Source organism: Lucilia sericata, unplaced genomic scaffold, assembly GCF_015586225.1.
Source record: "Lucilia sericata isolate MDLA Ls3-8-SP2 unplaced genomic scaffold, ASM1558622v1 Contig000398F_arrow, whole genome shotgun sequence".
Taxonomy (NCBI): domain Eukaryota; kingdom Metazoa; phylum Arthropoda; class Insecta; order Diptera; family Calliphoridae; genus Lucilia; species Lucilia sericata.
Window position 1 is genome coordinate 114484 of NW_023994416.1, and position 15517 is coordinate 130000.

Below are 15517 nucleotides of genomic sequence, written 5' to 3' on the forward strand. Positions count from 1 at the left end.
ACTGAACTAGAACTGAACTAGAACTGAACTAGAACTGAACTAGAACTGAACTAGAACTGAACTAGAACTGAACTAGAACTGAACTAGAACTGAACTAGAACTGAACTAGAACTGAACTAGAACTGAACTAGAACTGAACTAGAACTGAACTAGAACGAACTACAACCGAACTAGAACTGAACTAGAACTGAACTAGAACTGAACTAGAACTCAACTAGAACTCAACTAGAACTGAACTAGAACTGAACTAGAACTGAACTAGAACTGAACTAGAACTGATCTAGAACTGAACTAGAACTAGAACTGATATGAACTAGAACTGGACTAACTGAACTAGACTATAGACTTGAATTTTAAGGAAAGTTTTTCTGTAGTCAAATTTACTGCATACAATTTTTCGACTATAATTATAAAGCCACCACATAAAAATATCAAAAATGCTTAGTCATTTTAACACAATTATTGGGGGTATTTGGACAACAAGTATTCTTTATCTTATCGCTTTAAAAATTGTATAAAAAATATGTTCAGATGCGTGCTAGACACTAATCTGATAAGAACAAAATAAATAAAATTATAAAAAAATATTTAACACAACAAATTAAAAGAGCTGCAGTTACAAAAACACAATAACGACAACAAACGTCAAAGCAGATTTTTAAAAACTACATATTTCAATACGCAGCATTTCCTCAATTTCGATTGAATTTGTTTTGAAAAAAATGTTAATTTTAAAATTAAAAATTTTAAAACAGTGATAGCTTTTCTAATATTTCAATACAAATCTAATATCTATTTTAGCTTTAAATAATGGCCGACGAAGCACAAGCACCACCCGCCGAAGCTGCACCAGCACCAGCTGAGGGTGAGGCAGCTGCCGCAGGTGATGCACCACCAGCTGAACCCACTGAGCCCATTAAGCACACCTATACCCTATTCTATTTCAATGTTAAGGCATTGGCTGAGCCGTTACGTTATCTTTTCGCATATGGCGGCATTGAGTATGAGGATGTGCGCGTAACCCGTGATGAATGGCCAGCATTGAAGCCGAGTAAGTTTAACTGAATACAAATCAAGTCCCATTTATAGTTTTATCTTAATTCCATTTAATACAAATTAATAGCTATGCCTATGGGTCAAATGCCTGTTTTGGAAGTCGATGGCAAACGTGTTCATCAGAGCATATCAATGGCACGTTTTCTAGCTAAAACTGTTGGTTTGTGCGGTGCCACACCCTGGGAAGATCTACAAATTGATATTGTTGTTGATACCATCAACGATTTTCGTCTAAGTAGCGAACAATGTGTGAAGTTGCATGTTTTATGTTGTTTGATTAATCTTTGCATTTTAATATATAGAAATTGCAGTCGTCTCCTACGAACCAGAGGATGAAATCAAGGAAAAGAAATTGGTCACATTGAACAATGAAGTCATTCCATTCTATTTGGAGAAATTGGAACAAACCGTTAAAGATAACGATGGTCATTTGGCATTGAACAAGGTAAGACATTTATCGAAAAGATTTTAAAATTGAGTTTTCTTAGAACTGAACTAGAACTGAACTAGAACTGAACTAGAACTGAACTAGAACTGAACTAGAACTGAACTAGAACTGAACTAAAACTGAACTAGAACTGAACTAGAACTGAACTAGAACTGAACTAGAACTGAACTAGAACTGAACTAGAACTGAACTAGAACTGAACTAGAACTGAACTAGAACTGAACTAGAACTGAACTAGAACTGAACTAGAACTGAACTAGAACTGAAATAGAACTGAACTAGAACTGAACTAGAACTGAACTAGAACTGAAATAGAACTGAACTAGAACTGAACTAGAACTGAACTAGAACTGAACTAGAACTAAACGAACTGAACTAGAACTGAACTAGAACTGAACTAGAACTGAACTAGAACTGAACTAGAACTGAACTAGAACTGAACTAGAACTGAACTAGAACTGAACTAGAACTGAACTAGAACTGAACTAGAACTGAACTAGAACTGAACTAGAACTGAACTAGAAATGAACTAGAACTGAACTAGAACTGAACTAGAACTGAACTAGAACTGAACTAGAACTGAACTAGAACTGAACTAGAACTGAACTAGAACTGAACTAGAACTGAACTAGAACAGAACTAGAACTGAACTAGAACTGAACTAGAACTGAACTAGAACTGAACTAGAACTGAACTAGAACTGAACTAGAACTGAACTAGAACTGAACTAGAACTGAACTAGAACTGAACTAGAACTGAACTAGAACTGAACTAGAACTGAACTAGAACTGAACTAGAACTGAACTAGAACTGAACTAGAACTGAACTAGAACTGAACTAGAACTGAACTAGAACTGAACTAGAACTGAACTAGAACTGAACTAGAACTGAACTAGAACTGAACTAGAACTGAACTAGAACTGAACTAGAACTGAACTAGAACTGAACTAGAACTGAACTAGAACTGAATATAACTGAACTAGAACTGAACTAGAACTGAACTAGAACTGAACTAGAACTGACTAGAACTGAACTAGAACTGAACTAGAACTGAACTAGAACTGAACTAGACTGACTAGAACTGAACTAGAACTGAACTAGAACTGAACTAGAACTAGAACTGAACTAGAACTGAACTAGAACGAACAGAACTGAACTAGAAACTGAACTAGAACTGAACTAGAACTGAACTAGAAATGAACTAGAACTGAACTAGAACTGAACTCGAACTGAACTGAACTCGAACTGAACTGAACTCGAACTGAACTGAACTCGAACTAAGAACTAACTAGAACTGAACTAGAACTGAACTAGAACTGAACTAGAACTGAACTAGAACTGAACTAGAACTGAACTAGAACTGAACTAGAACTGACTAGAACTGAACTAGAACGAACTAGAACTGAACTAGAACTGAACTAGAACTGAACTAGAACTGAACTAGAACTGAACTAGAACTGAACTAGAACTGAACTAGAACTGAACTAGAACTGAACTAGAACTGAACTAGAACTGAACTAGAACTGAACTAGAACTGAACTAGAACTGAACTAGAACTGAACTAGAACTGAACTAGAACGGAACTAGAACTGAACTAGAACTGAACTAGAACTGGACTAGAACCGAACTAGAACCGAACTAGAATTGAACTAGAACTGAACTAGAACTGAACTAGAACTGAACTAGAACTGAACTAGAACTGAACTAGAACTAGAACTGAACTAGAACTGAACTAGAACTGAACTAGAACTGAACTAGAACTGAACTAGAACTGAACTAGAACTGAACTAGAACTGAACTAGAACTGAACTAGAACTAGAACTGAACTGAACTAGAACTGAACTAGAACTGAACTAGAACTGAACTAGAAACTGAACTAGAACTGAACTAGAACTGAACTAGAACTGAACTAGAACTGAACTAGAACTGAACTAGAACTGAACTAGAACTGAACTAGAACTGAACTAGAACTGAACTAGAACTGAACTAGAACTGAACTAGAACTGAACTAGAACTGAACTAGAACTGAACTAGAACTGAACTAGAACTGAACTAGAACTGAACTAGAACTGAACTAGAACTGAACTAGAACTGAACTAGAACTGAACTAGAACTGAACTAGAACTGAACTAGAACTGAACTAGAACTGAACTAGAACTGAACTAGAACTGAACTAGAACTGAACTAGAACTGAACTAGAACTGAACTAGAACTGAAGTAGAACTGAACTAGAACTGAACTAGAACTGAACTAGAACTGAACTAGAACTAGAACTAGAACTGAACTAGAACTAGAACTGAACTAGAACTGAACTTAAACTAGAACTAGAACTGAACTAGAACTAGAACTGAACTAGAACTGAACTAGAACTGAACTAGAACTGAACTAGAACTGAACTAGAACTGAACTAGAACTGAACTAGAACTGAACTAGAACTGAACTAGAACTGAACTAGAACTGAACTAGAACTGAACTAGAACTGAACTAGAACTGAACTAGAACTGAACTAGAACTGAACTAGAACTGAACTAGAACTGAACTAGAACTGAACTAGAACTGAACTAGAACTGAACTAGAACTGAACTAGAACTGAACTAGAACTGAACTAGAACTGAACTAGAACTGACTAGAACTGAACTAGAACTGAACTAGAACTGAACTAGAACTGAACTAGAACTGAACTAGAACTGAACTAGAACTGAACTAGAACTGAACTAGAACTGAACTAGAACTGAACTAGAACTGAACTAGAACTGAACTAGAACTGAACTAGAACTGAACTAGAACTGAACTAGAACTGAACTAGAACTGAACTAGAACTGAACTAGAACTGAACTAGAACTGAACTAGAACTGAACTAGAACTGAACTAGAACTGAACTAGAACTGAACTAGAACTGAACTAGAACTGAACTAGAACTGAACTAGAACTGAACTAGAACTGAACTAGAACTGAAACTAGAACTGAACTAGAAACTGAACGTAGAACTGAACTAGAACTGAACTAGACGAACTAGAACTAGAACTGAACTAGAACTAGAACTGAACTAGAACTGAACTTAAACTAGAACTAGAACTGAACTAGAACTGAACTAGAACTGAGTTAGAACTGAACTAGAACTGAACTAGAACTGAACTTAAACTGAACTAAACTAGAACTAACTAAATGTGAACCAAAACTGAACTAGAACTAGAACTAAACTAATACTAAAATAGAACTGAACTAAAACTAATTCAGAACTGAACTAAAAGTAACTAGAACTGAACTAAAAGTGAACTAGAACTGAAAAATAACTGAACCAGAATCGAACTAAAATCGAACTAGAACTGAATTGAAACAGAATCGGTCTAGAATCGAACTAGAACTAAACAATTTTGTTTCAGATAAAGTACTTAACAAAAACAAAAAGCTAAAAAACTTGGTAGTAACGACTTCAGAGCAATTATGTAGAAAATAATAGCAGTCTTTGAGCATGACAATAAATCCTGGCCAATTCGTAATTACTCTCAGAAGTATTCACTACATTATTATTCATTCTAGGAATTTTTTTTTTATTTCAAACATAAATCTACAGAAAAATATATAAAGTCATACTTTGGTAACACAAATGCATAAAAGAAACGTAAGCAAAAATACATAAATTAATACACTAAATATAAATAAGGTATATGGGAATACATAGTTAATACAGTTAAATACGAAATAAATTAATAACCTAAAGACTTAAATAGGACAAATATATGGATGAAAATTGAACATAAAGTAAAAAATAAATGTATTAAATATATATATATCCTGTAGGTGAAATATGCTTAGCTGAAACAAAAAAATATATAAAGTACGAATAGTAAAATGATTATAAAGCCAACAAATTTTTATTTGTGGTGGCAGCGTTTGTTGTTTTAGTTAAAGTTAAAGATGAAAGATTTAACAAAGAGACAGATTTTCGTGGTAAATTAGTTTTAGGTTACGAGTTTTCTTTTTACGCAAAAATGTGCCATGTTTTTTACATTCATCCATGATAAAAGCAAAATCAGCATGACGTCTTAAGGTCAAAGGATTTCCCATTAAAATAAGTAAGGATTTGGGACGGGATAATATAACATTTAAACGCTTAATGGGGGAAGGGAAATAAAAGCACTATGTTGTAGACTTAAACTAAATAAAAAAAAATTTGAATATAAATACCTTGGGGTTACGCACAAATCCCAGACCTGCAAATGATCTCACCAGAGATACAATTATAATTTGTTTTTCTCTACCTTGAAATGTTTCCACGGAACCACTTTCTACACCACACCAACCACGTTCACTTAGACGATTTTGTATACGTTTATTTTGTAATCGATAGGGTGTTATAATGCCAATATCGGATTGTTGGACTTTTTGACCATTTATGCCATCGACAAGGAGACGTTGTAGGAACCACATTAACACTGTATTTCTAAATTATTACATGAACTGGGTGTTAGAGTATCTTTTTCTGTGACACCATGTACCGCTTGGAATATAATGGGAAAATTGGGATTTGGTAACTTACACCATTTGGCGGCATGATTGACATCCTCTACAAAAGAAAAGAAAATCCAGGAGTTCAATTAGAATTGAAACAAAGTGGGCGATATTGAATTAATCTGAAAATTGAGAAAGATTCTGACCATAAGGAAATTCTGTTAGTTTGAACTAGAAAGGAACTAGAACTGTACTAGAACGGAACTAGAACTTAATTAGAACTAATCTAGAACTAAACTAGAACCAAATTAGAACTGAACTAGAACTAAACTAGAACTAAGATTCTTACAAGTAGTCTTTAACTTACCGAGTTTAGCTTCAGCAATTAACTCATCGTTATAATACAAATGATTATAAAGTCTTACGATTTCAGGATGAGAACGATAATTACGCTTCAAACGAGCCTGCAATGAACGATCATAATTACAGTTATCATCCAGACCATAACAATCTCTAGACAACAAACGTTCCATTAAAGAACGCTCCAGACCCAGCTGGGCAGCACGTTCTGATCTTAAAATCGGTCCCAATTGTTTGTGATCACCTGATAGAATGACACGGCAATTCGAATGAGATTTAATACCCATTATACCAACTAATGCCTCGGGTTCTGTGGAAGCACCAGCTTCATCCATAAAGATATGAGTGAAAAAAATCATTTCACCCACATCACCTGTAACCAATTTGCCAACCGTACATAGAGTGGCTACAATAATGCCATACTGACGAATTTCCTTAACCGAGGGATAATGATGAAGGCCATTTTTACAATTTGAATTTTCCAGCAATTCAGAATCGAGTAATTGTATGCCTTTTTCAATAATACTTTTTGAATAAATTCTTATGAGGGATTTTTGATTTTCAGGATCTCTCATTTCCAACTGTTGTAGACGAGGATTGCTCTTAAAATATTTGCATATTCGTAAGGCAATTGTATCACAAGCTGAATTTGAACCGGCCGTAACAAGTATGCGACTTCGGGGATGATGAAGTCGCAATTGTAATATGGATTCAACGGTAGTGGTTGTTTTACCGGTGCCTGTTGGAAAAACAAACAAAAATTAAGAAAATGGTAGGAGTTTCTATTAAGAAGCTAATACCTGGTGGACCAAAAATCACAAATGGAGCATGAGAATTAGGTCCCTCGGTTATATAGTGTACGGCCTCTAATTGTTCGGGATTTGTAGCTATAGTGGGATTGAATAAGTCAAATCTAAAATAAAACAAACAAATGAAATATTTTCCATTATTATGGGAACAAATCTAAAGGGACTTACTTTAATTGAGGTTGAAATTGTAAATCTTTATAAGGATTCTCTTTGGGAAATAAATAATGACGTATCTCATCACTTGTTTCTAACAATTCTAAAGCACGATGTTGATAACGTAAAGGATAACGACGCGGTCGGAATATTATATCGTATTTAGTGGTTACTAAAGAAGCCACCTGACGTGCTGTCAAATGCTCCTCCCTGCTAAAACGGAAAGAGGCACGCTCTTTTGTAATGTCCCTTACAGTGGCAATACGACGACGATACAGATCGTCATATGTATCACTTTCATGTTCATGCTTTAGTAAAAGATCAGTCTTGTGTTTTAAAGGTACAACTTCAGCAAGGGCACTACTGGCTTTAGGCACTAAAACCACTTCATCCATAAAGGGTGCCACCACATCATCTATGTTAGGACAATCTTTTAGCTATAAAATGACATAAAGTTGCTTAAAATTGTATAAAAACTTACTAAAGCAAAAACCTACACTTATCCAATATTCTCTGGCCATGCCAGTGCAGTTTAAAACCACATCTTTCTGCGCTAATGGTGGATATTCTGACATGGAGGTTATATCTTCGATTTCCAGCATCATTTTATAAACAGAGTGTATATTGTCTTTGTGCAATTTGGAGTCTTTGATAAATGTCTTAATAACTTCGGGATGATTTTCTTGTAAAGATTTTGCCGTAAATTAAGATCTTTAGCAAGTTTTATTTCTTCACTGGGTGGATACCAGGGTAGAGTTTTCAGAATTTTAAAAAATCTAAAAGAAAATTGATATTTTAAAGGAAATTAAAAAATCACATTTTAACAAAAACTATAGAACTGAATTAGAAGTGAACTAGAGAAAAGAAAGAATGTACTTACGTCAACTTTTGTTTATTTTGCAGGCAAGAACTGCAAGGCTCTTCATCACTATAAGCTTCATCGTCCGAGGATTCAGAATCTATTTCCCAAATTTCATTATAATCTTCATCGTCCGATATTACTAAAATGTCTTCATCATCTTCATTAAGCGATATATGACGTGTAGTCTCTGTCACCTCCTCCTGTTCATCATCATTAAATTCTTCGTCATCATAACCACTGCTTGTCTTGGAGGCATTGTCTATGCACTCTACACTATTATCAAGCTTAAATCAGATTGTAAGCGTTAGAATTTCAAGTTTATTATGTAACTTATTAGCTCACATACTATTTGTTAGAATACTAACCTCTTTATTTAATAAATCCTTGAATTTCTTAAAGGATTCTTCCAATTTTTCTAAAAAATCTTTGGTCATACAGGATGGTTTATCCATATTGTTTATTAATTGTAAAAACCACAATAGAAACGCATACGCAAAAGAATATTTAACAAAATACTTTAACATAAACACACAAAAATAAATACGGAATTTGCTTTAAACGAAGTTTTATAAAAAGTTAAATAAATTTCGTTGTAGAAAAAATGATCATTTTGATAGAAAAAAAACTACCGTTACACAGCGTTGATAAATAATTGAGTTTTTGGCGTTGTAATATATTTTAACCACAAAAAGTGCTGCCAAGTTTTTCTGTTGTTTTCATATTAAAGGTGAGTTAAGCATTTGACAGTATAGATAGCAAGTGCGCTTTCTTTTATATGTAGTTTGACAGCAATAAACTGATGACACCTGGCTTGTATTTGCCTTATTTTGCTCTATTGTGAATTACTGTTTATTTATTTATTGTTTTCGTTTTACTTATTTTGCACTTTTACTTGCCAAAATTTGTTTATATATTTTCAAATTATTTATTTAATCAATTTTATTTACAAAATATAAAAATAAACAAATCTTGCACCTATGCATCATACCACCTCACAAAATCTACCACATCATTTATGGGTGCGTGAATCAAATCTAAATCCCGGACGTCGTCATCCCATACCGCATCGTTTTCTCTTCCACGAAAGAAATTTCTACAAAAGCATAACACCTCGTCTAACCGTACAGAATGTAGACAAACCTCATGGTTTTTTGCGCAAATTTAGTCCCGATGGACAATATTTGTTGGCTTTCACTAACGATCAAAAATCATTGGATGTTTATCACTATCAGGGTATTGCCAGTGTGGCGGAACTTTTAAGTCAACAGCCGGCAGAATGCATAACGGCCGCAGACCATTCTCTACAGTCGCTGCACATACGACAAGAACTGTTTAATAGTTTATTTAAGAAAAAAGTACAATTTGCCCATAATAATAAGGTCAACGGGTGCGGCACGACATTACTTAAATCGTGAATTTAGCATATTTCTAGATGATGGCCGCTATGTGCTTTTGGCCTCCCTTTCAGGCGGCTCTATATTTCCAAATTATTTAGCCTATCATCAATATCCCGATCTGTTTGACGATACAGAACTATATGATTATACATTTTATTTGGTGGATTTACGTACCGGCCGCATTTGTGATACTTACAAATTGGAACATGATTTTATAGTACTATCCCATAATCATAGTGTTTCGATATATGATCGCACTCTAGCCATATTATCCACCTATCGCCAGTGTATCGAATTAGTTGAAGTGGATATAGTTGGGGCTAAACTTAAACGTTTGTATACCGTGGGTCCTTTTGGTAGTGATTTGGATCGTGATCGTATTTTTGCTCATATTCAAGCAACAGATATCAGTCTCAATCCCTGTCATAATTTACCATTTTCTCACTTAAAACAAAAAATATTAGCCTTTATGTATCGTGAGATAATGGAGCTAAAGTCGCCACATGAAAGACAACTACAATTAAGGGAATTCTATAAGAATTTGCACAGGTAAGCGATATAACGAATAAAAATGTATATGTTTCAAAATCGGCTAAACTATAGTTAGTCTGCACTATAAAAACTATGTTAGTCTGCACTATAAAATGGTTTATAGTGTGTTCTACAGAGTAGTAGTCTTATCTATAAAATAGTCTGAGCCTTCAGTCTAGAATATAGAATAGTTAATGGAGTTCATTGAATGAACTTGACAATAAAGAAGTTTTTTCCTTTTCATTTTTTTCAGGTTGAACGTATGATTATTTTAAAAATGCAATTGATCGACAGTGATAACTTACTCTTGCGCTATGAGAAGCGACAAACTCAAATGCCACTGGAAATGTTTGTGGGAAGTAATGTCGATAGTAATATTAATAAAAGTTTCAAAATTTATGTCTTTTATAATATATCACAACAAGAAGTTTTAAAAATTTACTCCAAAGACTCGGTAGAACTATTGCAAATGTTGCGCAACTATTGCGATGATTTTCGTAATGTGCATTCGCTGCAAATACCATGGCATGCATCTTCGCCCAGTAATAATGATTTCTTTAGAGCTGCATTTGATCAGTAAGTAAATTTTCCCTAAAGTTTTTGTTTTTTTTAATATTTAATTTATATTATTTCGTTTTAAAGAGCTCTCAACTCCTTCTCTGGTGGCATTGCTGAAGCGGCAGCTCGTTTTAATCCCACTTTACCCATTAGCGCACAAAGTTTCTCTACTAGTCCTTATTTGGATTATTCTCTCTTCAACTATGATGATCGTTATATCTCCACACTTGAGAGACCTAGACTTAATAGTTTAGAGCCTATACGTTTTTGGGATCGCACGACGGGCCTTTTGAAGTTTCGTGTGTTTTTGGAACAACCTACAGAAGCCAGGCCCGTTGATTTCGAATTAATTGCTAATCCCCGTGATTTAGTTACATTTATTTTCCATCCATATGAACCGTTCTTTATAAGTATTCAAAAGTTTATATCGCGTTATGTTATTAATTTTCATATGTATAATTCGAGTACGATAACAAAAACTTAAATTTTGTGATATTGTGTTTTTTTAATTTATAGAATTATTGACAATAGTGGAAAATCGCATTAATTTTATATAATAAAAGAGATGATGGTTAAAAGATATTTATAAAATTAAAATTTGCTGTATTATTTACTGTTTAATATCAGGATGTTCTAAGTAGATCCTGGAATTTATCTTTAAAAGTCTACTTCCGCCGTTAGAACGTTGGTAACTGTTAGATTGTAAAAACTTTTTCCTTTTCTAACGGTAAAATGCCAACAAAACAAACTTCAATAGTCGTAAAAAGCAAAAAACAATAAACAGCTGTTAATTAAATTCGCCTTAGGCACTATTGTGAATGTTTATATGAAAAACCCTCTAACTTGGCAGCACCACAGTACGGCATTTGTTTATTTACATTTTTCCCCACAAAATTTGCAATTTTTATGAAAAAAAAACAACTACCTTTTTATGAAATACAATGGATATTTCTAATTCAAGTGATATAATTATAGAAGAAATAGATAGCAATGATATATCCGAATCAGAGTTATCGGAGTTCCAAGAAGCAAATCCTTTAAAAGTAGTATCCATACTACATAACAATGAGGAAGAGCCGGATCAAGAAATGCTAAGTCAACCTTCAGAAGAGGAAGAAGGACAATTAATTAAACAATTTTGGGTGGAGTAGGTGATTTTCCTGATATTTACACAAAATTAGAACCACACGAAGAAGATGAAGACGAGCAAATGGAAGAGGATGAAGGCGATGATGATAATGCTGAAGAAGAAGCGACAAACACAAATGATGAAGGTGGTGGCGGTGACTCTGGTGGTGTGGTTAGTAAAAATGTTAATACCTGTTTGGAATTAGAATATGGAGAGAATGCTAAAGCACGAGGTTTAAAAAAACGCAAAATGCCGACTGGCGAACAAGCGGCCGGCACCAGCAAATCTTCTAGAATGGGCAGTGGTCCCGGCCGACGAAGACCTCAACTTAGTGCTGCTTTGCAAGGCTTAATGGGTGAGGCTAATTTATGCTTTGCCAGAGGACAAATACAAATGGCCGAAAAAATCTGTTATGAAATTATACGACAAAATCCTTTGGCTGCTGAACCTTTTGTTACCTTAGCCGAAATCTATGAGTCTCGTGATACAGAAAAGTTTCTCAATTTCCTTACCATAGCTGTACATCTAAATTCGAGTGATCGCTATCAATGGATACGTATAGCTGAGATGCATATAGCTCAGGGTAACTTACAAAGAGCTCGCATCTATTATACTCGAGCTATTAGGATACACGATTCTGATTATGATTTACGTTTGCGTAAAGCTCGTCTCTTGGAAATGATGGGTCTAAAATCGGCTGCCATGTTTTGCTATTTGAAAATGATACCCCACTGTCCGCCCGAAGCTCATGAATTGTGTCTGGTAACGGCGAAAAATGTGGCCAAATATTTTCATTCTCTGGATAAGTACACACAAGCATTGGAAGCCATGCAGACTGCGTATTTTCTATGTGGACATATTTTCGCTTTGGAGGATTTGAATTTATACATGGAGCTGTGTATTTTGAATAAACAGTATAAAAATGTAAGTGAATATATTTTGTGATAGAAATAACAATTTCTAGACTTTAGTATGGAGTATAATCTTATCTATAGTCTTAACTGTAACCTATTCTATAATCTGGACTATAGTCTAGTCTATTCTGTACTCTAGTCTATAGAGTCTATAATCTAGTCTAGCCTATAAAATAGTCTATAGTCCATAATCTGATATACAGTCAAGTCTATACTATGGACTATAGTCTGAATCAAAAACTAGCATATAGCCTGAACTAATGTGTATGATCAAGTTTGACCGATTTCGCTTTATTTCTTCAGGTCCTCGAATGCCTTAAAGAGCGCACCAACTTAGAATTGGAAACCGAAAAGGATGATCAAGTTGATTTAGTATTCTATTGCGTTATACCCGATGACTTTGTGCCAGATTTTCGTGTAAAGCTATGTGTGGCCCTAATCAATCTCAAGGCCGATCATTTACTCGGCTATTTAATACAAAATATACACGAACACATACCGCCTTTCGAAAATGATCGTTTAAATTTATATTGTGATATAGCAGAAGCGTTAATGCAACAGCACAAGTATGCCGAGACCATTGCCCTGCTAAGACCCATTACCGATGGTGATTTCATAGAATGTCCAGCTTTTGTTTGGCTTAGACAGGCAGAATGTTTGCGTCATTTAAATCGCTGTAATGAAGCTATAGACAGTTATTTTAAAGTCGTAGAATTGGCGCCATTTTGTTATGAAGCTAAATTTACACTCTCCGCTCTGCTGAAACAGCAGGGACGCCATATAGAAGCTGTTAAGGCTTTGGAGCAATCAGGCGAACAAGAGGGTCAGCCTTTGCATGCTCGCCTGCTGTATGAACGTTGTATAATGCTGCAGCAGATCAATGAAATTGAGGAATTCTTGGAAATTGGTTATGTTTTGTTGGGCAGACAATCACTTAAATTCCGTAATAGAGAAGAAATTTTAGCGGCAGCAAATGGTGGCTCATTTTACAATCCTGATGGTCTTAAGAATATCTTGCAAATGCGTAATATTATAGGAGAAGACGCCGACAAAGCCTTGGAGGTGAGCAAATCTACAAATACATCGGCCTCCGACAATTTATCGGTACACGATGAGTATCAATTGTTTTTGGAATTAATGCGCATAGGATTTTTGCATAAAAACTACAGTACTCTGCAGCGTATGTGCTTTACCATGGTAACCACCAAACGTTTTATGTGCTATCATAACGACTTGGAGCGGATCATTATACTAGCTTGTTATTTTAACAATGATTGCACTTTGGCTTTTTCCTATTTACGTGAATTAATCAGCAAAAATACTGCTTCGATACCCTTATGGAATCTCTTATCTTTGATGATACAAAAAGGGCAAGATTTACGTTATCATCGTTATATAATCGCCATATAGCACGTAATCCCTTGTCTAAACAAATGCGCATCTTTGTGGCACACTATCATTTGCACTGCAGTTCATATAAATATGCTCTTAATGTTTATGTGCCCATGTTTAAGGAACAACCTACCGCTTTAATAGCCTTATGTATAGCCTGCATATTCCAACAGGTTTCTTTGCAAAAGAAAGTTTTACGCAAATGTGCTGCTGTCACACAGGCCATAGCTTTTGCTCATAAATATGCTGAACTGAGAACAAGTTCTACGTCGACGCCTGAAAATTGTATAGCATATCAGGAGATTAACTATAATATAGGACGTATTTATCATCAAGCTGGTCTTGTACATTTGGCCGTGGAATATATGAAAAGGCCTTAAGTTTTCAACATCCTATGCTAGAAGCCAATAAGGAGACAGGAGGGGGGAGCAGGAAAGGCAGGGAAGGGACAGGGAAGGGAGAAAGCCAGGGGGAAGCAGAGGAAAGCGAGACAAGAGCGCGACCAGGAGGGGGGGGGAAGAGGAAAAAGGGGGGAAAAGAAAAGGCAAGAAAAGGGGGAGGGGAGGAAAGGGAGAGGGGACGGGGGGCGGGAAAACAAGAAGGGAAAAGCGGCAAAGGGGGAAAGGGAAAGGAGGGAGAACAGGGCGGGAGAGGGGCGGGAAAAGGGGGAGGGGAAAAGGGGAAACGGCGGGGGCGGGGACAAAAAAGGGAGCGGGGAGCAGCCAGCCAGCGAGCGAGCGAGCGAGCGAGAGAGCGAGCGAGCGAGCGAGAGCGAGCGAGCGAGCGAGCGAGCGAGCGAGCGAGCGCGAGAGCGAGAGCGAGCGAGCGCGAGCGAGCGAGCGAGGAGCGAGCGAGCGAGCGAGCGAGCGAGCGAGCGAGCGAGCGAGCGAGCTAGCGAGCGAGCGAGCTAGCGCGAGCGAGCGAGCGAGCGAGCGAGCGAGCGAGCGAGCGAGCGAGCGGAGCGAGCGAGGGCGAGCGAGCGAGCGAGCGAGCGAGCGAGCGAGCGAGCGAGCGAGCGAGCGAGCGAGCGAGCGAGCGAGCGAGCGAGCGAGCGAGCGAGCGAGCGAGCGAGCGAGCGAGCGAGCGAGCGAGCGAGCGTAGCGAGCGAGCGAGCGAGCGAGCGAGCGAGCGAGCGAGCGAGCGAGCGAGCGAGCGAGCGAGCGAGCGAGCGAGCGAGCGAGCGAGCGAGCGAGCGAGCGAGCGAGCGAGCGAGCTGAGCGAGCGAGCGAGCGAGCGAGCGAGCGAGGCGAGCGAGCGAGCGAGCGAGCGAGGCGAGCGAGGAGCGAGCGAGCGAGCGAGAGCGAGCACGAGCGAGGCGAGCGAGCGAGCGAGCGAGCGAGCGAGCGAGCGAGCGAGCGAGCGAGCGAGCGGAGCGAGCGAGCGAGCGAGCGAGCGAGCGAGCGAGCGAGCGAGCGAGCGAGCGAGCGAGCGAGCGAGCGAGCGAGCGAGCGAGCGA

At 37.2% G+C, this 15517-nt stretch overlaps 5 protein-coding genes across 5 annotated transcripts in view; 3 read left to right on the forward strand and 2 right to left on the reverse strand.

The window, feature by feature from the left end:
• Positions 1-772: 772 nt before the first annotated feature.
• On the forward strand, positions 773-1543 carry LOC119604482 (glutathione S-transferase S1-like). Its single transcript, XM_037957129.1, has 3 exons — positions 773-1051; positions 1124-1291; positions 1359-1543. The coding sequence occupies exons 1-3, from the start codon at positions 811-813 to the stop codon at positions 1526-1528; spliced, it is 579 nt and encodes a 192-aa protein (XP_037813057.1). The 5' UTR covers positions 773-810; the 3' UTR covers positions 1529-1543.
• A 3498-nt stretch (positions 1544-5041) lies between these two features.
• Positions 5042-8791, reverse strand: LOC119604471 (helicase MOV-10). Its single transcript, XM_037957114.1, is given in 9 exon segments — positions 5042-5617; positions 5693-5946; positions 5949-6071; positions 6324-7055; positions 7117-7229; positions 7294-7715; positions 7776-8054; positions 8159-8424; positions 8506-8791. Coding segments are annotated over 7 exon segments (1938 nt in total). The 5' UTR covers positions 7884-8054; positions 8159-8424; positions 8506-8791; the 3' UTR covers positions 5042-5431.
• On the reverse strand, positions 8155-8592 carry LOC119604474 (probable DNA-directed RNA polymerase subunit delta). The gene is made up of 2 exons (XM_037957117.1): positions 8506-8592; positions 8155-8424 (listed from the first exon to the last, which is right to left on the reverse strand). The coding sequence occupies exons 1-2, from the start codon at positions 8590-8592 to the stop codon at positions 8155-8157; spliced, it is 357 nt and encodes a 118-aa protein (XP_037813045.1).
• Positions 8792-8969: 178 nt separating the features above from the next.
• Positions 8970-11223, forward strand: LOC119604472 (DET1 homolog). The gene is given in 4 exon segments (XM_037957115.1): positions 8970-9489; positions 9491-10076; positions 10311-10644; positions 10711-11223. Coding segments are annotated over 4 exon segments (1692 nt in total). The 5' UTR covers positions 8970-9117; the 3' UTR covers positions 11111-11223.
• A 234-nt stretch (positions 11224-11457) lies between these two features.
• The window catches only part of LOC119604483 (general transcription factor 3C polypeptide 3), a 4857-nt gene continuing 797 nt past the window's right edge, over positions 11458-15517 (forward strand). Inside the window, 5 exon segments of the mRNA XM_037957131.1 lie at positions 11458-11763; positions 11766-12679; positions 12973-14062; positions 14065-14421; positions 14424-14498. Of these exon segments, the coding sequence (XP_037813059.1) occupies positions 11568-11763; positions 11766-12679; positions 12973-14062; positions 14065-14421; positions 14424-14498 (2632 nt within the window). The 5' untranslated portion in view covers positions 11458-11567.